General features: G+C 40.2%; 1 protein-coding gene across 1 annotated transcript; it reads right to left on the minus strand.

Annotated features, from left to right (window-relative positions):
• Positions 1 to 15,788: 15,788 nt before the first annotated feature.
• On the minus strand, positions 15,789 to 16,472 carry LOC124172879. The gene has a single exon (XM_046552417.1). The coding sequence runs from the start codon at positions 16,470 to 16,472 to the stop codon at positions 15,789 to 15,791; it is 684 nt and encodes a 227-aa protein (XP_046408373.1).
• Between the last annotated feature and the right edge of the window lie 9,999 nt (positions 16,473 to 26,471).

Below are 26,471 nucleotides of genomic sequence, written 5' to 3' on the forward strand. Positions count from 1 at the left end.
ATCAGGATGAACATCAGGTGCGTGTCTTGAAGCGGCGTCACAGAGTGAGTAATGATCAAGAGTGATCTTTCGGTGATAGCGTCCATCCGAGCGATTTCACATTCAAATGCACGTTCTGTCCAAATTCAGCAATTCCCATAATGCCCTTCCATTCCAACCCCATTCCTCTCTTTCACGACCACTCCTCGATAAGATAGCCGTGAGTATCGCTTCATGAGTATCTCCAGCATTCCAAGCCCAGCGCGTAGTTAGTACTGCGGGTTAACGGCAACATGTCTTTTTCCCGAGATTACATTCGAATGATGATAGAAAATTATTTATGCCCGAATGCATTTTAATACGACTCGTCGTGCCAAAATCTCCATTCTTCCGGTGCTACCGCGTCTGGTTGTTTCTTGATGACAACAGTTTCGCTAGCACTGCTTCCCGCGTCTTCAGGACGGAGGTCGCAGAAGGTACGCAGTCACGACTCATCGTACTTGAACTATTCGAGGTGCATGCGTTTATGCGTATTCGTAATATGCGTTTGAGGTCTGTAATACGTAGACGAGTGTAGTCTTAAAAATTCAGCTGAAGCAGACGTGCTATAGTGGAAGTTCGATATATTGAAGTAAATGCTAAGTGCACTTTTCCGCAATTGTGGAATATAATTGTAGAAAAGTACAGATACCTTTTATTTCAATGAATCGCTTTTAGATGCTCATCAATAATTTTTGAAAACTGCCTGTGAAACTGGTGAAATAAAAACACTTACATTGGAAAGATACCCTTAAAAATTATCACATTTCAATTTTTACAGAAATACTTACAGTACGTTGGGGGCCAACCTCCCCACTCCAATGCAGTTTGTGGATTTCTCACGCCTGTATCTGAGGGGGGGGGGGCTCTCTCATCCGAGGGGGCCTATAGGCGCCTCGCATCTGCGAACCGACAAGCGAATTGAGGTGAACGTGTGCAATTTGCATCATGGCCTAGTGCGAATCGTGTCTGCCCTTAACACATTTCCAGTGGGGTGTGCTTGGTTTGGGCTGTTGATTCCTGAACACACATTCTCCATGATCAATAGCGCCCTCCCTTCTGGCTTTCCCAGTCGTCTTACATTTGTTTAACAAGGGTAATAATTTTTCAAATTAGTTGCCGTAGTAAAATAACCTCAGAGAAAATCGCCTCTATCGCGCAATATTTGACCTTGTCGAATCGCGTTTGAAAATTTCCTGTGTGGGATTATAAAAAAATAATTTTTAAGGGACAAACGTCTGGTTTTACGGATATCGGACCCTGATTATTATCAGTGAAAGGGACAGCTTTCGGCGGCGGCTCTCCTCGTTTCCTATACAATTAATTTTCTCTTCAGAATTTCGCCCGTGCGACGCTCACCCATCTCCAACGTTCTTTTTTTCTTACATTACGAACCGCAGCGTTTTTTGCCATTCTGTACTGGCTGTGAGTGCACTTGGAATGCGATGTTTGGATTTTTCCATGCTTTACTCACGCGCAAGCCTCTCTCCCCCCCTTTCGACCGCCCGCGTCCATTCAAGCAGACAGTGAGGGCGGCAGAGCCTTCGTCCTCCGCTGCCAGATGAAGCACGCAACGGTCGATGACCGACTTATTCCGAACAGGCTGCGCTAAAAAGCTCCTGAATTTAATTTTTTAAATTATTTGTCATAATTTATATTTTTTAGAGCAGGCGGTTAATATCAATTTTAAATACCAAATCGATTGTTTTTTAATAAATAAATAAATATGAATTGGGGGAACCCTAGGCAGAATGGGATATCAAGTCCAGAACATTAAAAAAGCACACAACGGTTTAAGAAAATTATCTTTCATTTTTAACCGACCTTTTGAAACGTATTGAACACAAAAATACAATAATAAAGTGGAAAAAATATTTTTCCATTTTTTCTTACAACCGCGTTCCGCCCCGAGAACACGTGTACGCTTAAGTGGGAACTGTCACACGAAACAAGGTTTTGTCAGACGTTTTATTAAACGAAACTAAAGATGATTAGAAGTACCTCAAACAAATACGAAGAGTTACTGTAATTGAAATATTTAAACAAGACTTACCATCGATACAAAATCTTCCAAAGTTAGAAAACAACAGCAAAAATTCACACCACTCACAGTTCACGTGTAAACACTCGATTAACCAAGCCAAGATGGCTGCAGAAGATGAGCAATAACAGTTTAATCTATTTCCAAAATTCTCTGAGAGTTGGCAGCACCTCCTAGACTAAAAAAACCCGGACCCCGTTCTGTCCCATATTATCTACATACATCTGTAATGTAACAAATAAGTAATATGTGGTGGTTAGAATCCAAGGGGTACAAGTGATTTTTTTTCTAAACGTAGGTTGTTAGTCGCAGAAATTATGCAAAGAAAACAAGCGAGATTAATTATATATTTAATGGTCCATTTGATTTTCCACTCGATGTCAGCACAAAACATAGACTCACTCGTATTCCTTGGCCTCCCAGTTGTTGTGTATTTCTTCAATCAATTTCTGTACTTAAGGTAGAAACTGTGCTTCAAAATACTGATTTCATTAGTTAGATAAATTGTTCCTAGTACCTAAGTTCCAGTAAATTTGGAAGGCTGGCATTGCAACTTCTACAGACTCACTCATGTCAGCTGTCAACGGTTGTTCAAGAATGCATCCTAATTTTTATCCTCCTGCAATGACTTCATGAATAGATGTAATAATAATAATAATAATTTGTCTTTATTATACAAGCGAATTTAGGACAGCATTGTCCTCTCTTACAATTAACTTGTTAGACATTCACAAACATCCATGCCCTGGATGGTAGTCAAGCCACCCAGGCGGGATTTGAACCCGCGACCACTAGGTTGGCAGTCGGGGACGTTACCCCGGCGCCACCGAGGCCGGCCGGCCGGAGATGTATTTACTGTTGTTTTTTCAAATTATGCTAATTGGGCCTTTGGAAAACGTATCAATGTAAATTGGTTGAACGGTGAAAAAAGAAGTACTCTTTTCTATTCTATTTTATACTTTCGAAGAATTACATGGGTGAATATTCGATTAATTAGTACGTTCGCGAAGTTGTATTTCCAAACACTGCATAGTCGGTACCCAACAGCAATATACCTGTCTCGTGGTGCATTCATTTACCTGTAGACCTTATTCTAGACTTTTAATGTCAATTAAAGTGATGATTAAATACATAATACGTAAGATAATGAACTTCTATTTAAATAGGTATTTTCTACAAGTTGAAAACGATGTATATTTTTCGAAATAAAGGTAAAACAATTTGAAGTAGTATTCTTAAGAACAGATAAACTGTCGCAAGTCTCTATAAATTCTGTCATTTTCGCTTTTGAAGCGATACGCCTACAATTTCAAGAGATGTATTATATTCCAGCTAGGATTATTCGCATGTTTAATAAAATTTGGACGCTTATAGGAATTACTTTAACAACCAGCACTGGTAAATTACATATTTAGGTGTATAGCAAATCATCTGCAATCTTAACTTGAGGCAATGTTTTTGTGTACTCAATAGTTGTCAAGTTCGTTTCAATATGGCGGTTTTAAAACGGAAGTGAGGCTCATCATCGTTTTCCAATCATAAATATCTGCATTAAATGGTCGGTAAGGTAACCTGAAAAAAATACATTATATTCGCTGATTATTTGATCATCCCTTTCCCTTGGGCTACAACCTTGTCGCGATGGAAAGGCTTGCGCGTTCCTATGACCCCTAGAGCTGCACTGGCGGGATTAATTCTAAATTAACCCCGGTAGGGCCACCCATGCCAGATAGGTCGAAGGGTAGGAGCCAGACGAAAGGTAGTCCACGTGATGGTGCCACGTGAAAAAGACTGTTGGAATGGAAGTGGGAAACCCTACCAACTATCTCTTCCCTGAACACACGGAGTACAACCAAATGAGCCTCGGAATCTCATCGCCCGGGACCCGTCCGCAAAGGGCGGGTGTCGGGCACGGCAGCGAGGTCGGTAAGGTCCTCGGGGTCGCCAACATGCGAAATCCTTGCAGAGACTTATCATTCACATCATCATTATCATCAGCAGCAGCAATGAAGAAGGACGGAAAGAAGACCAAGAAGATGGAGAAGAAGAAGTCGGCTATAAATGTAGGGACGTGGAATGTGAGGACTATGATGAGGGCGGGGAGTTAGAAAATATCAAAAGGGAAATCGATAAAGGGAGGATAGATATCTTAGGATTATGCGAGGTGAGGTGGAGGGATGGGGGGACTATTGGAGTGATGGGTATAGGGTTATATATAGTGGTGGGGAGGAAAGCCAGCGAGGGGTAGCTTTAGTATTAAACGGGAAGATGGGTAAGCGTGTGGTAGGCATAGAGCAGGAAAGCGATAGGATTCTGGTGGTAGAAATTGAGGCGCGGCCCACCAACCTTGGTCCAAGTTTACATGCCCACAAGTAATCATAGGGAGATAGAAGTAGATGAAGTGTATGAACAGCTCGAGGAAATAATTAGAGACACACCAGGTAAGAAAAATCTGGTAGTGATGGGGGACTGGAACGCCTCAGTCGGGGAAGGGAGGGATGGACACAAAATAGGAGATATTGGTCTAGGAATACGGAACGACAGGGGAGAGAAAGCAGCTGAATTTTGTAGGAGAAAAATTATTCATCACAAACACGTTGTTCAATCATCATAAAGGGCGAAGGTACACATGGAAAAAACCAGGGGATGTGGGGAGATATCAAATAGACTACATTATGGTAAGACCGAGGTTTAGGACCAGTGTGAATAACTCGCGCAGCTTCCCTGCAGCGGATGCGGATTCGGACCCCAACCTAGTTTTTATGAAATGCAACGTAAAATTCAAAAGACTCATGAAAGGCAGGAGGGTGAGGAAATGGAATGCAGAAGCACTGAAGGGGAGTACGAGGAGAGAATATCAGGAACTAGTGGACATTAGTATGCGGGAGATTGAAGGTACGAATACTGTTGAGGAAAGATGGGATAATATTAAAACGGGAATAGTAAAAGCGGCGGAGAAGTCAATTGGTTACGTTGACAGTAGAAGGATAAAGAAGCCGTGGGTAACGGAGAACATGACAAGGGAAATGGAGGAGAGGAGAAAGTGGAAGGACGTGGACTCAGTACATGGCAAAAGAATATATAGATTAATTAATAATCGATTACGGCGTGAAACTAAGAGAGCAAGATAGGCTTGGTGTAAAAGACAGTGAGAGGAAATGTGAGGACGGAGAGGAAAAGGAACGACGAAGTACTGATTATGGTTAGCGAGGAGAGGCAGCTTTTAGATGAGATACGGAGGAGACAGAAGGTATGGATGGAGTTAGTGCTTAGCGGTGAGGGGATGTTGAAAATGGTGTTAGAGGTTAGAATGTTAGGGAAACGAGAGGGGGGAAAGAAAAGAATAGGATTTTTAGATAGATTGAAAGAGAGTAGGCCTTACAGTGAATTAAAGAAGGCAGTACTGGAAGGAAAGGGAGGCTCCCAGATCACTTCTTAAGTACTCCATGGAAACCTACCTTAATCGGTAGAATACTATAACAAATAATTTGATTATCATATAGTTATTTTTGAGGTAGCCTTATCGGGGAAAATCTTGAGAAATAATTTGTTGAAATGAGGGACGACTGCGTTCCGCCATAAGAGCAATGTCATTTTAAGCTGAATATCACGATTTTCAAATCCAGATATTATCGCTAAATGGCCGATGACCTCCATTTTTTTTCACATATCTATTAAGGCATCATTTCTCTTCAGTGTATGAAAATATCACGGCATGTTTTCGAAGGTCCTTGTTGTAGAGGTTCTACCTTAACTCTGTTTAGAAAAATAATCACTTGTAGCCCTTGGCTTCTGCCCTCATGTATATTTCCGAATTAATAAAATATCGGAAATTAAATTCTTCGCCTGTGGGGTAGCCAAGAATTCCGTTCTGGGTGGTCCAAAACCATAAGGGAAAATTTTGGAAAAACTTGTCGGGCTTTACACTAATTTTATCACTTTTCAAAATCGAAAGAACTTCATTTCAAACGTCAAAGAAATCTCTTGTCAATTCATAATTTTTTCGACATTTTGTTTTCTTTTATGCAGCAAAGTAACTGAGTCCTTACGTTTCGGGTGGGAAGGGGATGGTTAGGTGGGTCCGGACCCCCCGGACCTCCCCCTCGCTATGCTATTGTTGTGCACGTTAGCTAAAAATAGCATCATGGCTCTTTGACGATTGTTGAAACCATAAGGGTGGACTAGAAGCCGGCTATCATTCTTCTGAAGGTGTGACTGACAGCAAACTGACTAATGAAATTGAGTGCAATTCTTCATTAGCTGCCCCAATGTCTTTTCTGCTGTTTAATTCCTCACTCATATTATTTTTCTTCCCGAGATTTCTCCCTGCGTGATATGAGTTAATGAAACGAGGAAAAAATACGCGTAAAAACAAATGCCTACTGTGCTGCGCGTTCCAAATAATATAATTTTTATTCAAAATCGACGAAACCCCTAATGGCACGGTAATTTTGGCGTTAATGCAGGCTGGTTATGTGATAATTTTTTTATATTTCTATTGCTGCCGTTGCCGTTGACCTATAGGTACCTAACTACCGTTATCCCACGCTAACTCCCCCCTAAGCTTAGTTTATTGCTGATTTTTTAATTAAACGTACTTTACCACAATCGTGATCTTTCGAGGATTTGCTGTCGTTTAGTGTTTCATCGGAGCCTCCTCTCACCAAGTGTTGCCCAATCCCATAATCCTCTCCGCGGGACTCGAAAGTGAAGCACGCCGATGGATGGATGGATGGATGGATCGATCGATCCCGCTCCTTCGTGATGAATACTACATTTATTCCCCCGAAAATCGTGAATGCTGAGTCACCGCTGTTGGCCAATTTTTGTCTTTCGATTCGGAGATCACTTCAGCTGAAGGGTGGGAGAAAGTCACCTACAGAGATGAAAACCGCACTCCCCGCCAGGTGTCTCTCCGCACAGTCTTCCTCCTAGATTCGCCCTCAGCAACATGGCGTGCTGCGCACTCCCCACTCCGATGCGATGCCGAGCGCTGGAGAAGCGTTGGTATTGTATATAAAAGCATGGCGGACCTTAGTAAACATCAAAATTGTTCTAATTAAATACATAAATAAATGATATTCCGTCGATAACATCAACCTACAGTTAACGTATCCCCCTAGATAGATCATGAAATGTCATATCTACGGTGAACAGCGGAGGTGAACACGCGACTGACAATTTTTACATTACTGTTAGATAGCCTAATTGCACTTTTAACAATTCAATCACGACAGAGCATTATAACTCTTGGACGATATTTTTCAACCTCGTCAAAATTTGTGCATAGCATCCACTGGCACTGTGATTATTAGCAGTAGCTTAACGAGAGTTGTCACTAAATTAAATTAAAAAAGAAGAACTTTGTGCTTTCACATTAATATTTATTCACGACCATGGTTTCAACGTTAGACGTCATCATCATGTGAACTCTACAGAGGTCCATCACATCCTTTTATACCAGTTTAGGAGGGGTAGGGAGGAAGGTAATTAGGTTGAACGGATTGGTCAACAGAGAAGGAGGGGGGAAAAACTTGGTCATATGGTATGAAAGAAGTTAGGGGGAGGAGGCTCCCTTAGGTGGGGCATGGCAGGTGGAGGGGGGGGGTGGTTCAGGTGAAAGAGAGGCCGAAGAGTCTGTCATGTCATTAGCCCAGGAATTTTGGAGTGGGAGGCTTAAAAGAGGGGAGTGGTAGTCATACAAAAATTCGTTTACAATGTTGTCATTGGAACGTACGTGCTTCAAAATTTTCATTTGTCCTTTTTTTTCATTTCCATTTCCACTCTTGCTTTCATCAGACCCTTTCATTTCTTGTTCGGCAGGGTTCCCCGTCTAGTAAAATTTTACCAGAGGAAGTAAAAAATCTTCTGGCGAGGGAAGAAAATATTTTGGAATTTGAAGAGCCTTCATCCTCTGATTCAGACAAGGAGTTTAGGTGGCACGTCTTTGCTTTTGAGCAAGTAGCAATAAAAATATGCCTAAATGGGATTTTTCTAAATTATTACGCTTCGATTATCAAAATTTCAAATTTAAAGAACCAATAGCAAATTTTAACCATAATTTCTCATATGAGCGTTTTGTCAATTTTGTAGCTTTAGCGTCGTTGGAACTTGAATAATTTCTTTCCCTTGACATCCCCGTAACAACATTTCGACTTTCCCCTGGAAATTGTGCATCCCGCATAACATTCCCCCTCATATTTTTGCCGTTGGCCTCCAAAACTATATTGTGACTGCATCATCCTAAATGAGTTTCATTGCACCTTTATCATATAAAATTCACGAACATTTTCATTAATTTAGCAATGCTTAATACTACAGCGATTTTTGGCCAGATTTTTTAGATTTCAGGGCGCTGTGTAAACGCTACGGGCGAGTAGCTCGTCGAAACGAAGAGAAAGAAACCCGGTGCGCATCCGGAGACATCTAGACGCATATCATTTGCACTTCCCAATCGAATTCATATCATTGGTGAGAGTGTCGCCAGCCATCTTCTTCGTTAACCTTCGTCGCGTCGTTCCCTAAAACTTCCGTCTGGGGTACCCCAAAGCTCAGTTCGCGAAAATTACGTCATTCTTTTGTTTTTAGTGCACCAAGCCTTTGGCCGTGTTCCAATCCACCGTAAATGCACTCTTGCGCTCTTTCCCGCACTTTTCGATCGTCACATTTCGGAAGTGACGTCACGTAGTGCGATTCCAATCCGCTCTACGTTCTGCTCTGAAGAGCGCATAGTCGAAGAGCACGAGAGAGCGCAAGGATCCACCCTTACTCGCTCTTCAGCCCGTTCAGCCCTGTTTAGCCCTTCGCCTACCGCCGTTGAGGTGGAATTTTCGTGGGTTCGGATGGGATTTGATTCGGAGCAATGATTCGGTTCTTTAAATCGTTAATAAGGAATCGAGTGAATATCGAATCCGAATGAATCTTGAATAGATGTGAATTTAAGGGTGTCCAGCGACCGGGAAAGTCGGGAATTATGCATGAATTTTTGATCCACCCCGGAACTGTAGAAACGTTTATATCAAATTCATTTCACAGATAATTTTTCCAGTTCAACGCCCATTTTCTGGTTAAAACGTGTTTGTTGTAGATTTAAGTGCAATAGTTAAGAAGAGTTTTTTCAGCTGCAACGAAACGTGCAATGTCAGACGAGACAACAGAACCGAAATATACTAATATATGTACTCTATCTGAATGAATGTAAATATCTAACAATGTACTCGAGTAAGATTAAAAAACACGAAGAATAGAATGCCAGGTGACGTCAACATGGAGCAGCTCGTCAGCCTTGCTTTGAATAATTTCAATGCTAACAAACGTATTCAATGTGTTAACTAACGTATTTCTTTTCCTAGTAAATGCATGAATATGATAATGAACATGAAATCACTTCAATGATTTAAAGTCATGTAAGGGATTCGGGTAAAATCATGTTAAAAATTCGTATATATCGCAGTTATCACGTAAGATTAAACTGGGATTTGTAAAATTTCCCTGGAGAAGCTGGAATTATGCATGGAGTTTTCTGCTTTGGCTGGACGCCCTAAATCTGTCGACTTACTGCATTTCAAATATTATGACGGGTACCTATTTACAGTGATTATAATTTTTCATTTTCACTACATCTTTAATAAATTGTTTTCAGATATAAAAACCACTTAAATTTGTCTGAATGTACGAAATTGGTTGCCTACACGAAATTAGTAGCCTACAATTGATAAATATGTCGCCTATGCCGTATTTTATTCGTTATTACTTCTGCAATTTCATTTATAAGTACATATATTTATAAGGCAATAAATTATTGCAACACTCACTTCATAACAACAACAACATTGCACTATTTTCTTACCCTCCAAATTTGTTACTCAACTTTTTTCAGTTTCGAAATCTGCCACTTGACAGTGGTGGCACTACTTGCAATAAGAGCAGGAAAGAGCGAAAGAGCCGTATAGAGCGTAAGAGCGCAAGAGCGTAGAGTGCACTCTATGGATTGGAACACGGCCTTTATGTACACTCAATACAGATATTGCAATTACTGAACTGTATTGCACTTTTTAATCCAGACTCATTGCAATAATTTTTTTAAATTATTCCCGCACATCTATGCCAAGAAACGTTTTCCCCGAGCGGTCTCGCATTTTGATGGATATTCCGCCATGTTACCCATATACACCTTCATCGTAACTATCCAAGGGATGGATTCCGCCAAAATATTTTTATATGTTTTTTATTTAAATAAATATTTCCGTACTTTTGCAAAAAATAGGCGCTCGTTGAATCATTCATTTTTATTTACAGTCATCACCCCGAAAACAGCATTATTTAGCCTTTACACTGGGGCTAGAACAATTAATAATGGGTGACCACAAACCACCATATCTAGCCTAGGGCCTAGGCTAGGGGCATCCCATGCAGGCGGGACTCGAACTCGCGACCTTCAATTTGGCAATCAAGGACTTAAGACGGAAGCCACGGAGGCCGGGAAACCCCTCTCATGTCTCTCTTCTTTCTCAATTCCAACGTGAGAAATAAATGCCAACGCATGAAAACGTGGAATTCGAGTCGAATGTGGCCAAAAACAAATAGTTGACATTAGTTTGGTGATTTTAAGGTTTAAAATTACCGTCACGGAAGAGTCAATGAAACCATTAGAATTAGAACACCACAGAATCTTAATTAGAATTGAGCTCTCATCATTCTAGCGGTGAAATAATGAAGATGATAGTGAGTGGGTTGACTGAAAGGGAACAAATTACTAACCAGGTATGGTTGTTGAAACTGATGCTGAGGCCTATCGTTTATTGGGCTTTATATTTATATTATTCGTACGTGGAGAGTTGTCATTTTTCAGTTGTGTTGAGCTGAGAAACTTGTAATCGAATAAGCATTTACTAATCTATTAGGTTATTAACACAAATGGGTTGGTTTGCATGAGTGTTGACTTTTACCACTGTATCGTACACGATGACAAATGGAGAACAATATGTGTTATGTAAGTACACCATATTTATCTAACTAAATATTTCTCGTAAATACTTGCAGGTCAAATCTAACTGCATTATATACAATAACTAGAGAAATATTTTATGATGATGATTCATGAGTTGGTCTCTTGATAAATTCCACCTTTTGCTGATACTTTTGTTTAAAGTCCATTCGTTTACTTTGTGTTTACAGAGGTACTACTGGTAGCATAGTGACCTTAGCCAGAGAGAGACTTCACTGCCACGCATGGATCGTGGATCGTTTTCAACTATATGTCATAAAATGGCACACATTCGACGGTTTTAGTTACAAATAAATGTTGAATTACCAGGATGTGTATCATTTAAAACGAAAACCAATTACGATTTCAGAAGAAACTTCGTCATCCATACCGATACTTTGCTGGAATACCAAATAGCAAGGCAACAATATCATTTGTTACGATTGCAAATCACTTCTATCTAAACCACCAACAAATGAACTTGATTCCTCAGAAAATCTGACATCTGTCGGAGCAAATCGGAATTGAATCCTTGGTCTATGTGATTGCACTGATAACGAATGACTTTTGCTCCTGTAGAGGAGTATTCAAGGGAGCAGACGCCATTTGTCAACTCGCGAGATGAGTTTCGCTGTCACTATATTGAAAAACGAATTTTGCTGCGACAGCATAGGGTAAAAATATATTTACTGCAACGAGATATTTTTCCCCGCGTTCTTTTTTCTCGTAATTCCCGATTGTGGTTATTCTCTATGCTATGTTCTATATATTTGTTTTGTTATTGGGCCACTGTAAATTTGCAATATTTCTGAATGTGAATATTTTCAATTATAAATAAAATGATTATGAAATACACACCATGACGATGCTTTTTATTCAGCATTAAAGCGTTGACTACTGCAAAGTTATGACAACTGACGCACTCACAAATTATTCCCGGCCTTCGCACGCACGACTCATTTCATGTTTTATCATTCATGTTTGTCCATTTGCAATTGTTTGTTCTCTCTGCATTTTTGTCTCGACCTTATCATAACTATTTCAGTCTTTATTCCTTCGTGTATCTTTAAACCCATTGCGCCATTCTTCTTACCTTTGATCAATGTGCTCTTATTAATTACTAACCGTGGGCAAAGTTTTGCTTTCTTTCTAAGTCTATTACATTCATAGTTAGGAGTTGCATGTAATGACGCACGCACGGTAAGGTGTTTACAGTACCTGCTCCATAGTATTATATTAACTATTATTATCATATACATACAATTACTCGTTATGAGCATGTATTGTGCGTTGAAGGACCCTTTGTATTCCTCATACCGGTCATTTATCACCCCCTGCCAAACTCCCTCAAAATGCCCAGCGAGGTATCATTTAGATGTGGAAAACCGTCGCCGGAAGAAAAGGAATCAACCCTCCGTTGGAAATCAACTTGATCAATTAATTGTGAGCTGTCATGTGCCGCTGTGGTGTTGGGAGTAGGTACCATTCAACGCACCATGCCCACGGGTACTTCATGAACAACTTGAATGTTATATTATCTTGAGAATTCCATTTTGCGACAACTCAATTTGCCTGCACGGTCAGTCATTGGCATCCAATGCTGCCCACCAAAGGGAAAAAAACTGTTTCTTTTTTAGGAAGGATACCCATCGCAGGACAAGGAAAAAACATCTCGTAACCTGTTTTTCCGCTGGTCGCCATTTCAAAGTAAAAAACGACCCGGGCGCTGGCGGTTACAAGTTGAATAAACTCCGTTCCGATAGCCGTGACGCCACAACTCGTCAATTCTCCCCCTCCAACACATTTCATGTCTATTTTCCTTTCGACGCGACTTTTATCCCATTTCAATGCCAATGATTTATTTCCAACAATACTTTAGTTGGTGTCGTGGGTGGTACCTCGAAAGGCGCTTTCAAGAAAGTGAGACACCTAAGGTGCAATATATTAAAATCGTATTTATGCCGCATTCTAGAACTAGCTGAGGTCCATTTAATGAGGCAATGAACCCGATCGAGTGCGTACTCCTTTGACTGAGATGTTCATTCGGATCAGAATCGCAATTAATTGTTTCTATTCGTCAAATGGAAGGGACGTCTTCGCCATCAGTACCCTGAGATTGTTTTGACGCACTCTCCAATCAATTCTCCAATCTTTTAACACCAACATAATTCCTCTGCTTTACATCGCTTGCAAACGACGGCAGGTTGGCAAAAGGCGTCGCATTGCGCCGAGACAACGCACTTACCCACCTCACTCATCGAGCAATTTACATGGAATGTGATTGCTCACTCACCTTGCAGTTCACACATCACTCACTCCCTGTGACTATCATCCCCTTTCGGTCCTCAAAAAAGAGAGCAATCCTCAAATCAAAAAAATCCTCAATCAAAAAAGAGAACAATCAATCATCCCACATTCGAAAATATTGGTGAAAAACAATTCAGAATGAATGCAGCGAGCAGAGTTTTTAATTTCTCGTCTTCTTCAAAAAAAAAGTTTTTTTTTGTGTAAAAACTCTATTGCAATTGATTTCTTCATGGACCTAGTGGTAAAGACCAAACTATGCTAATTTTGTTTAGAAAATCCATTATTGGGCAACTTTATGGCGAACTTCAGTCGGCGTAAACTTATTGTGAGACAAGGAATACTGAAGTGAGACTTCCGTGGAGCACTCGGCTGGAAGTGAAATAACCAATCGCATTGACGGCATATTTTGGGAAATCCCAATTTTTAGAATGCAAAAATTTCCACGTGTTCAAAGTAAAAGAACAAATCTTGAAGCATAAAGGGGCAGCAAAAAGCACAGCCGCTGAGGACTTTTGGAGAGCGAGCGAACCGTTGAGTGTATTAGAGTCCGCACGCGGCTTCTGGGGCAAGACCCGAGGGTAAAATCGTTGGAAGAGGGTGTATACCATGAAGGCACCTCAAATCTTAAGCATTTGAGTGCAGTTCAGTCAATATTTAGGGAAAATCCAGTCTCTAAAACGGACTGCTATGCCTGCCACGCTAAGTTCACGAGTGCCTACGCCGTATAATGTGGGTCACGGGGCGCGACAACCGCCCGGCATCATTTTGCTTTAGGTACTATGAAAAAATCGGAGGGGTGCGAGTTGGAGCAAAACTTTTCTTTTCCATATAATAATACAGACTTCAGTGTAAGGCCGTGCACTCTCCGCTCTTGCGCTCTAATCGACTCTTTCGATCTTTCCTGCTCTGATGCCACCACTGTCAAGTGGCAGATTTCGAAACTGAAGACAAGTTGAATAACGAATTTTGAGGGTCTGCGTTGAATAACGAATTTTGAGTGCAATGTTATTGTGCATTTGGTGCTGGAATATTTTATTATATATGTGGAATTGCAGACATTGTGATAACAAATAAAATAAGGCAAAGGTAACGGGGAGTGGCTCCAATTGTAGCCATTACATTTCACAATAAATTTATCAATTATGGACAACTAATTTCGTATAGCATAATGATCAAACAAATTGAAGAGGTTTTTAAATCTGAAAGCAATTTAGTACAGATGTCGTTAAAATGCAAAATAGTGATCACTGTGAATGGCTACCCGTCGTAATATTATAATGCAGAGAGTTAACGGATTTAGGGAGCCCGGCCAATCAAAGCAGAGAATTCATCCGTAATTCCAGCTTTTCCAGTTTACGGGAAAGTTAAAAAAATTCCAGGTTAATCGTACGTGATCACTGCGATAGATAAGAATTTTATAGCACCCAAATTACTTCATTACTCTGAAATCGTATTATCTCTATGTATTTATAAGGAAAAGGAATAGGTTAATCAACACAAATTGTATTTACATTTGTTCAAAGCAAGCCAAGAAGCTGCTTCTAGCTCATAAGTAGGTGTCGACGTCACCTGGCATTCGATTCGCACTAATTCGCACGTGCGATGTCCGAAACATGTGTTTTTGAATCTCTCTTGAGTCAAGAGTACTAGACATTTTAATTCTGTTGCATTACATTACGACTAAAACGCCTGAAAATGGACGTTTAACTGGAAAAAATTATCTGTGAAATTATTTGTAATAAAAGATTGTGAAAATCCAGGATGGAGAAAAAATTCATTAATAATTAATTCCAATTCATAATTCCAAGGACTTAAAATTCACGCATAATTCCCGATTTCCGGTCGCTGGACGCCCTGATTCACATGCATTCAATATTTTTATTCGATTTCGAGATTCCCTCGATTCATTACAAAGATCATATACCCTAGGGTTCATTATGAACGTTTTGAAGAAGCGAATCATTGCCTCGAATCAAATCCCATCCGAATACACAAAATGGACAGAAATTTCCTCCTCTCGTGGTAGAAGGGTTGAAGAGCGAGTGCTCGAGGGTGAATCCTATTGGCGCTCTCTCGTGCTCTGCGACTGTGCGCCCGTCTGGGCGGAACCTGGAGCGGATTGGAATCGTAATACGTGACGGCACTTCTGAAATGTGGCGATTGAAAAGTGATGGTGTAAAATCCACTCGCCTACCCGACAGAGGGATTTAAAGTTTTGACCGACTGATTCAGTGTTCCATTTATTATTGTTAATAGCAAGATTAAATCAACAAATTTATATCCTTGACATTACATAGCAACTAAAATAAACAAGTTTTTTTCATAATTTCAAGTTGATTCTTCATCCTCCCACTAATTCCAAACCTCATTTACAATTAGTTGGGTATTATATCCACAAAAGAATAGCTTAATGAATTAAATATTTGTATATGAAGTTTATGTGATGATTCCTCCAAACCAGGAAGAGTAGCGACTCGGCTTTTTCACTTTTCCTCCACCACGTGTAATGATGAACTCCTCTTTGTTCTCAGCGTTCTTGACAGGCTTTTCCATAGAAGTCGACAAGGTTTCTTCTAATATAGGTGTTGTCGTCGACATTGATGTACCTTCTTGTTGAGAAATCTCCAGCGGGTACAGACGTAGTAAGGGACGATCGATGTAGATAATCCCCTTACCGCTATAAATCTTGATTTTTGCAGACCTCACGATCCCATCTTTTCCACTGTAGAGCTCCTCAATTTTCCCAAGGGGCCACTCGAACCTCTTCGTATTGTCACATCCAACGAGTACCACATCTCCCACAGCAGTGGGTCGAATGTTAACTTTCTTCTTCTTCTGGATGAGAAAGGACAGGTACTCTTTTCGAAAACGATCCTTCAGCTGGGTTTGAGTATTCTGCATTTTTCGGTAGCTCTGTTCCAGTACTTGGGCAAAATTTCCTTCAGGGAAACCTCCAGGCATTTTACATCTTAAAAACATGGATGGAGAGAGAGACGCAAGATCATTTCCATCTTCGGTAATGGTTGTAAGTGGACGGTCATTGATGGTGGCAGCCACGCTTGCGATACAGGTGCGGAACTCATCAAATGACAACTTGCTCTTACCGATCATCCTCTTCATGAGGCCCTTGACACTCCTTATGAGTCGTTCTCAGAATCCACCCTACCATGGTGCCGCTTCACAGTTTAGTATCCACTGCAATTTCTTGACTTGACTTATTTTTGCGATCTCCTCCCAATCCAGTTTGTCGAATATGTTCTTTGCACCAATGAAGTTAGTGCCATTGTCACTGTAGACAGTATTCGGTATTCTGTAGTTGGCCACGAAACGTTCCAGAGAGTTGAGAAATGTCTCTGTTTTGATAATCCCGTAACGACATCCAGTTATACACATCTATAGACGGCACAAGTGTAGATCACGATCCAAACCTTCATTCCATTTCGAATGATAAGTGGACCAGTCAGATCTACTCCCGTGGTCTGATATACTTCACTGTCTTGCACACGAGCAACTGGGAGTGTTGCCGTCTCAACCTCAAACGCTTTTGCTTCGTGCCTCCTACAAACCGGACATTGGTGAATGATTCTAGCGACAGTCTTCCTAGCACTGGGTACCCAATATTTCTCCCTCAGTTTCCCCACAGTAGTCTAAAATCTCTGCATGACAGTTGAAGAGGTGAATATCCCGAATAAGTCCTTCAACTAACGGATGATGCTGTGGTAAGAAAATGGGAGAGATGAAATAAGTTGTATCTTACCGGTGTACTAATTTTGACTTAATTCGCAACAATCCATCGGTTCTATGTTCTATGTTCCTTCACTCTGTTTGAAGTTTTATATACAATGACGGGATCTTGTTTCGCTAATCATTCATGCCTCTGTAACCACTTTAGCAGTTTTGACATACATATTTTACACTGTATTGACAAAGGGCTTAAACTAGATTTTATGGAAAAATTCGAAATTGCCAATAGCCCGGATGGACTTATAATGATATTTTATTTTGTACTGACTCTCCTTTGTTAAAATGCATCCCCATGACGTCTAAACCCACTCGATGTATGTTTTCGTCCTTCACTCACTTGTTCACCAAAACCGTTTCCCCTCACACTCCCCCACACCTAATTCCATATGCCCCCACCTCCTACCTTGGTCTGGGTATATATACTAGGGAGTACTGATTTTTCACCTTGAAAATGACACTTACGTGTTGAAACCATGGTCGGTTGCTGAGTTGTGGCATTAAAAGTGTGGAAATTACCATTGTGTTCTTCTTTTTATCATGGATATAAAGAACTTCCACAAAATCAAGCCGGATACGATTTTATAAATCCTTGTCTTGTTACGACATTGTAAGTGAAGCGATTGACCCATGCCCAGACTGTTACATTCTCCTGATAAGAGGAAAATCTTGGAGCCGGAAATGGAGTAGAGATCATTGATACTATCGTCTTCTTCCGTTCCTTGTTGATTTCATCCTCGTTAATTTCAGCTGATGTAGGACATGGCCAATGTTCCTTACTCAATGTTAAAAATTTAGGTCCATCCCACCACTTTGATTCCACCAATATTGCCGGAATACACCCTCGTGAAGGCAGATCTGCTGGGTTGTCTTCTGCAGGTACATGATTCCATTGGCTGGTAGTGGTAGTGTCGAGAATTTCCTTGACGCGGTTCGACACAAACTTCTCCCACTCGTTTCCTCTTTTGATCCAAGCCAGAACTGTAGTTGAATCACTCCAATACTGAAAAGGGATGTCCTTGCCCAGCACTTCCTTCACTGGTCTTGCCATCCTGGCTCCCAGCAATGCTGCTTACAACTCTAATCTGTTCATTGTTGGCTTCTTGACTGGAGCAAGACGCGATTTGGCACTGAGAAGTTTGACTTCGACTTCTCCTTCGTATTCAGATCGGAGGTAGATAACAGTGGCGTATGCCTGTCCACTTGCGTCGCAGAAAACGTGAATATCTTTCTTAGAATCGGGGTGAAGTTGACAGTAGCGTGTAATCTTCTGGCGTTCCTCAGGGTAGTGTCATTGGCCCACTCCTATTCCTTCTTTATATAAACGACATTGGCGAAGTAGTACACAGTAAGTTACGATTATTTGCAGACGACGCTGTAGTTTACAGAGAAATCCGTTCCAGCAAAGATATGGATGAACTAACGAATGACTTTGCTGCTATCCAAGCTTGGTGCGATGCTTGGCAGTTGGAATTAAATTTGGAAAAATGCGTCGTAATGAATTTCTGGAAGAAGAATAACTCCCTACAGCGTAACTATATCATTCGAGGCACCCAATTAAATGCAGTTGAATCCGTGAAATATCTAGGAGTTAGACTCAATAATGATCTATCGTGGAATAAACATATTCGAGAAATATTTTTAGACTTCAGAAAAGCATTCGATAAGGTTCCGCATTTAAAGCTGATTCAAAAGTTGGAAGCATACGGCATAGATACACACGTTATTGGTTGGATAAAAGATTTCCTAAAGGATCGCGAACAGAGAGTTGTTTTGGATGGAGTTAGCTCGGATACAATTCAAGTTACCTCAGGCGTACCCCAAGGAAGTGTTATCGGCCCTCTTTTGTTCCTTCTTTACATTAACGATATAACCACCGTGGTCACGAGCAAAATCCGCCTCTTCGCAGATGATGTAGTGGTATACCGTGAAATTTACGACCTTAGCGATAGATTAGCATTACAAAAGGACCTCGTTGCCGTAAATGACTGGTGCAGTACTTGGGAGTTAGAATTAAATCTTGAAAAGAGTATGGTGATGAATTTTAGGGAAAAGGATATATCTTCAAGAAGGAGCTACACCGCTAACGGGATTCCACTACCAAATACCGAATTCGTTAAATACTTGGGGGTCACCATTACCCGGGATCTTTCGTGGAGTAAGCACATACGTGAAGTATGCGGGAAAGCTAACCGTAAACTTGGATTTGTAAAAAGAATTCTCGGTAAATGCCCAAAAAAGGTGAAAGAAATAAGCTACCTGACTCTAGTGAGGCCTTACTTGGAATATGCTGCTAGCGTGTGGGATCCTTACGAGGTAGGACTAATAGGTGAAATTAATCGAGTACAGCGCAGGGCGGCCAGATTTGTGATGAGTTGTTACGACAAAAAGTGCAGCGTTTCAAGTATGTTAAACGAGTTAGGATGGGAATCTTTACAGGAGCGTAGATCGAAGTATAGGCTTAACTTACTTAGGAAACTCGAAGATAATATTTTCTCAGACGACGTGAATCATATACTTCGTTTACCATCGTACTATAGTAGACGCGATCATGAGAAAAAAATAAAAGAAATAGACTGCAAAACAGAGAGATTTAAAATGTCATTCTTCCCTCGTACTATTAAGGATAGCAATGTTGTCTCAATTGAAAGGATTAATGGCAACGCTCGCTAGGATCACCCATTGCATGTTTTTTCGTAGTTCTAACCTTGCATGTATTTGCTCTAGGAATTACTAACCATTAGCAATTTTTTAATGAATAAGCATGTACATTTTTCTAGTGTGCGTAATGTTTCTTTGACTGTGTGGTGTGCATGTGGCGGTCCTCTTGCATGCTGCATGTTGGTGATTGGTCACCCCCTGCCAAACACCCTATAGGTGGCTCGCAGGGTATTATGTAGATGTAGATGTAGAAATAACCGGTCAAGCTAATCGTAAAATGGGTTTTGTTAAAAGAATATTAGGAAAGTGCGACGACAAAGTGAGAGAAATTAGCTACTTTTCCCTCGTTAGACCACATTTGGAATACGCTGCCAGTGTTTGGGACCCTCATGAAAAAGGCTTAATAACAGAGTTAGAACGCGTGCAAAGAAGAGCTGCCAGGTATGTGAAAGGTCGTTACGATAGTCTTGTTAGTGTAACTGACCTCTTAGATAAACTCGGATGGGAATCTCTGTCAAACCGTAGATTGAAAAATAGACTGAACCTTTTAGATAAATTCAAGAGCAGTGTCTTTTCTGACGAAGTTAACCATATCTTGCGGACGCCAACGTACTACGGAAAATCAGATCATATAAATAAAATAAGAGAGATAGATTGTAGAACAGACAGATTCCGAATGTCATTTTTTCCACGATCAATAAGAGATTATAACGGCAGCAATAGAACTCGTAAATAGATTGCATGACTTGTAGTGTAGCCTACTAACCTATGTAAAACTTAATGCATGTTTCTGAATTTCTATTCTATATTCTATTTCTAACAGCATATAGTAGTATAGTTTGTTATTATACGGGACGTTTTTTGGACGGTGTGGTGTGCATGTGGGAGTCCAAATGCATGCTGCATGCTGGTGATTGATCACCCCCTGCCAAACACCCTAGAGGTGGCTCGTAGAGTATTATGTAGATGTAGAATCCTTATCGAATTGAGTAGGTAGAGAGTACCATACCATGACCGGAAAGTTTTCTCTATCTCTTCACCAACCGGGTCATCTCAGCCAACCTTTTCCTCCCACGACTTCTAGACTAGTAGCTTGGGCAGAAGTAGAGCTGGTGCGGTGAATCCAACTGGATCAAAAATTTGTGCGACAATGGAGAGTATGTGACGTTTTGACATGAATCAGAACTCCTCCTGTGACTTGATACATAATGTCAAGTAGTCTTCTTCTCGATTCAGCAACAGCCCCAATACTGGTGGTATCGCAGGCATTCCTAGATCAGCTGAAGTTTCATCTCTTCCTGTATAGGCCCATTGACGCATTCCATCCCTGCATCAGCCATGATTCGTACAGTTTCTTCCTTGAACGTCTTTGCGTGTTGTAGTGAGGGGAGGAAAACGAGGCAGTTGTCCACATAGAAAGAGTATCGAAATATTTCAGCTGTCTTCGCATATTTCTCTGCTTGTGTCTCCAAGTGATGCAATAAAGTAGCCATGAGAAGAAACGGGCTGCTACTTACGCCAAAAACCACTCGGAGGTGCTGGAAGCCCTTGATTCTTTCAAAAGTTGAGTCTTCCCACCAGAGAAACTTCGGTTAATGTTGCTCTCGTGGGGACGAACGACGGTCAGTCGCGCTAATGAGGGTTCACCCTCGCCTCCGAGCCTAATCCGACGCTTTCCCGGCCACCCGAGCTCGCGAGGGAAGGACCCAAAACACCGGGAGGGCCCCCACCCATCTGGGCCACGTGTAGTACCTTTTCATTTTACAATTCTTTTAGTGCTATCAACAATTTATTGGCTTTATCGTCTTCTTGATCACACCAGAAATACGGGCGTTTTTTGATCGTCTTTCTACGATGATTTTGAAGAATTTTGTTCAATCTGCGATAGAAGCCCCCTTCTGACTTGGCAACGCTGCAGCCATCAACTGTGGGCTGGGTAGCGAAAGTCCTCTCCGGCCCAAAGCCCTTGACGCCCGAGAATGACAAACCCTGTTCTGACCTGGGAATCGGAAAGTATTATCTACATCTATCATCTACATAATGCCATGCGAGCCACCTCTAGGGTGTTTGGCAGGGGGTGATCAATCACCAGCATGCAGCATGCATTTGGACTCCCACATGCACACCACACCGTCCAAAAAACGTCCCGTATAATAACAAACTATACTACTATATGCTGTTAGAAATAGAATATAGAATAGAAATTCAGAAACATGCAGTAAGTTTTACATAGGTTAGTAGGCTACATTACAAGTCATGCAATCTATTTACGCGTTCTATTGCTGCCGTTATAATCTCTTATTGATCGTGGAAAAAATGACATTCGGAATCTGTCTGTTCTGCAATCTATCTCTCTTATTTTATTTATATGATCTGATCTTCCGTAGTACATTGGCGTCCGCAAGATATGGTTAACTTCGTCAGAAAAGACACTGCTCTTGAATTTATCTAAAAGGTTTAGTCTATTTTTCAATCTACGGTCCGACAGAGATTCCCATCCGAGTTTATGTAAGAGGTCAGTTACACTAACAAGACTATCGTAACGACCTTTCACATACCTGGCAGCTCTTCTTTGCACGCGTTCTAACTCTGTTATTAAGCCTTTATCGTGAGGGTCCCAAAACTGGCAGCGTATTCCAGATGTGGTCTAACGAGGGAAAAGTAGCTAATTTCTCTCACTTTGTCGTGGCACTTTCCTTATATTCCTTTAAAGAAACCCATTTTACGATTAGCTTGACCGGTTATTACTCGAATATGTTTATTCCACGATAGATCATTATTGAGTCTAACCCCTAGATATTTCACGGATTTACTGTAGGTGGAGATTTTAACGTACCTTCCATAGGTTGATAGACCTTTAGCTTCCTTTCTGGTGAGAGATAAAGGTGTATAAAGTTATTTGCGAAGCCTTACTGCACGCTAGAATGCAAGATAGAATTCTTCCCAAAATCGTTCGCTGTTTATCGGAAAGATAGAATTGATCGAGTTGGGGGAGTTTTTATAGCTGTAAAGAATTCAATCGTCAACCAAGCGATAACCGTAACTGAGACAAGCGTTGAATCTGTGTGGTGTTTAATTAAATGTCCAAAATTCAAACCTATTTTATTATGTTCGTATTACAGACCACCTAACTCAGATATAACGTCAATATTGGATTTTCAAACTCAAATAAACAGCGTAGCATCCACGTGTCCTGAGAGAAACTTGATTGTAGGTGGAGTATTCAACTTACCTTCTATAGATTGGGAGACTTATAGCTTCATTCCTGGTGGGAGGGATAAAGTGATTCGCGAGGTCATATTACACACTTTTACATCTAATTCATTGTTTAAAATAGCATCCGCACCGAACAGAGGAGAAAGTATTCTTGTTTTTTTTTAGCGACAAATATACCTCATTAGGTAATAAACGTTGGCACTGTCGAAGGAATAAGTGACCATAGGGTAGTAACTGCAAAGTTTTCTCTAAATACCGCTGTAAACTTTAAAAAAGAGCGTAAAGTTTTCATTTTTAAAAGAGCTGATTTTGATGGGTTTAAGAGTCATCTGAAAAATGCTTTCCCCGAGTTTCAAGAATCAGTATTAAAGTTAAATGTACAGAATACTTGGAAAGCTTTTCTTTCGCTCGTAACTTCGGGAATAAATAGCTACATCCCTAGTAAAATAGTAAAAGAAGGCAGCGAACCGAAATGGTACGACGCGGAGGTGAGAAAATCATTGAGGCGACAGAGAGCGAGTCATGCTAAAATGAAAAAAAGTCAGCACGGATTTATTCGCTCATGAACGCGAGTTAATAATAAAAAAATATAGGACGGCTAAAGCCGCCACGAAGGAAGCGTTCAGGAATGCATTCACCCCTCCGTGACTCGCGCCCTAAATACGAACGTGAGAGCTCGCGTGGGGTGTTTCTGACACCCCACTCGTTTTTTTCGCTTTTTTCAATTGTTTTATTGTATTTTGCCTTAATTTTTGCTATTTACCTATCCTTTCATAACTCCTGGTAATATTTGTTTGTTTGATATGAATAATTGTCGCATAGGAATATTTTGTTGTAATTTTGTTAATTTTCAAAAGAATTTGAAGTACAAAAGATGCGGACGTTGATACAATTTGTAAACATTCTTGCATATTGGCTGTATTCTAATTAAAGCAATAATAATTTTGTTCACATAAATTAACAAATTGCATTACCTGGCTAAATAATTTTATACGTTACTTCGTTTCAATATTTTATATGAATTGAATTTTGATTATTTGATGGAAAAACCGGCCGCGAGTCTTGCGATTTGCCTGCTTTTGTGCTAATGGAAATGATTTGATGATTAGGGTTTTTTACATTTGTTATAACGATCAAATAGTATTCTAAGTTGTTAATAATGATTCTGAAAAGTATTTTTGAAGAATTTTATCTCAATCACTGGCTCTTTCAAGTGGGAAAATTCTGAATAATCTTCTAGTCTATAAATTCCAAATTTGCCTGGGAAATGCTGTATCTTTTCGGAAATCGAGGGTGGACCTGTAGTTTGTTCAAATAAGGAAGGATGGGTAAGAGATTTGGCATGGATCGAGGGCCCAACGATAACCGCGTACCTGCCGTCAGCCAAAAATTACCCGGGGTCCAGTCGATCACGCTCGATATAATGAGTCACGAATCGCACTCCACTCGGAAAAATTATCTCATAAAGTAAGCGTGATATGTAATTTTTTATTATATCTTTGATTTCTACGTGTAATTTCATGAAGAAAGAGTCTCTATACGACGGAGCTACGTCCATTAGTTATGTAACACTTACATAGCGATTGCAAAAAAACCAGTAAGTGTTGCATAACTACTTGGCATAGCTCCGTCCTGTTTACACTCTATTTTCATGAAATTACACGTAGAAATCAAAACTGTAAAAAAAATACAAATTACGCTTATTTATATGCAGTAATATTTCAGAGTGGAGTGCAATTCATGACTAATTATAGCAAAAGCGGTCTACCAGACCCCGGCTATTGTTTGGCGGATGGCAGGTAGGAAGCTATGGTTGGACCTCGAGCGGTGCCTAATCTCTTACCCGCTTTCCCTGTTTGGATAGACTATACCAGGGGTCGGCAACCTTTTGAGTCGGAGGAGCCATAAATTACAATTTACAAAATTTCAAAGTTTTAAAGAGGCACAAATATTTTACTTAAAATTTATTTAATCAAAGTATTGACCTCGATTCTATACATCTTACCATCTCTGAAGTAATTTATGGATAAAATTCTAAAAGAATTGTAACTCCTGTGAGTTAAACCATTAATTAACCCATTTTTTAACCTCTTTGAAATTGGCAAAGTGTTGCTGTGCAAGCACATGTCCTATCGATGTGAAAATAAAAACAAACAATAACATACATTTCAAAAATTAGAACTTTATTAAACAATATAACTTGTACTTAAAAATAAAAACAAACAAATTCAATGGGAGCGTTGGCTTTGCATGGTTTTAGAAAGTTCGGATAAATTTTGCTCATAACTTGTTGTTTTAAGTTTCATACACGACTCCAAATTTTCATTTGTTAGTTGGCTTCTTACTTTACTTTCAATTATATTCATGCAAGAGAACGCTTGCTCGCACGAATATGTCGATCCGAAGATTGTCAGTACTCCAAATGCCAACTTCTTCACCTCACTGTAGCAATCTGGAAGACTATTCCATGCGTCGAATATAAGTACCTCAACTCGCGGCAATTCTTTTAAAGCTGTCCATTTTTGTTGCGTTACGTACATATATTTCTGAACCTCCAATTCTTCCAACTTGCTTTTCAACTCTGTAAATTTTCCACTCCACAAAGCTTTACTTTTAAATCGACCAATTGCATTTCTAAAGATCCAGTATCAACTCCAAATGGCTCAATGTGGATTTCGTCACTATTTGTGTTGAGAGGATTTACTATGAATGCTAGAGTGGTTTCGTTGGTTTTAAATTGCTGAAATCTGTCAGCAAATTCATCTTTAATTTTTTTATAACTGTGCTGAAGTAAATCGTGTCAACAGTTGCACTGGTTTTATCGCGATATTGCTTTAGAAATTGAAAATAAAGCAATTTACCGCTCTGAATATCTTTTGCAAAAATGGTTAATTTTTCTTCGAAACAAACCAATTCTTCTACCAAAATATAGACTGGGTTTCCCTTTCCTTGCAGTTTTAGATTCAGCTCGTTTAATTTTGCCGTGAAATCTACCATGAAATAAAATTTTTGCAACCATTTGCCGTTCTCTAATTCAGGGTGATTAATGCTTTTTTCATTGAGGAATGTATTTATTTCATTTAAGCACAAAGCAAAACGTTTCAACACCTCACCTTTGGAAAGCCATCGCACTTTATTGTGAAGAAGGAGGTCGGAATACTGAGTCTCCATTTCATTTAAGAATTCTTTAAACTGAGGATGGTAGAGTGGTTTAGACAAGATGCTGTTAACAATCTTGATTACCAAATTCATGACCTCAACTATTTCGGCCGGAATTGTTTGGATACAAAGCGCATCTTGGTGTATTATGCAGTGAAACGTAAGAATTTCGTGATTTATTTTGCTCTGAAGAATCGTTGTTGTCCCTTTATTTTTTCCTGTCATACTTTTGGCTCCATCAGTTGCTATTAACACGATTTTATTTAAATCAATCTTATTATCTTCGAGGCATTTTTGCACGGCATTTGCTATATCTTCACTTCTAGTTTGTCCCGAGAGCGG

This window comes from Ischnura elegans, chromosome 1 (genome assembly GCF_921293095.1).
Source record: "Ischnura elegans chromosome 1, ioIscEleg1.1, whole genome shotgun sequence".
Lineage (NCBI taxonomy): Eukaryota > Metazoa > Arthropoda > Insecta > Odonata > Coenagrionidae > Ischnura > Ischnura elegans.

What these genes read in the sequence shown, in the direction of transcription:
- LOC124172879 (XM_046552417.1), bottom strand. Translation starts at nt 16,472, where the DNA reads ATGAAGAGGATGATCGGTAAGAGCAAGTTGTCATTTGATGAGTTCCGC.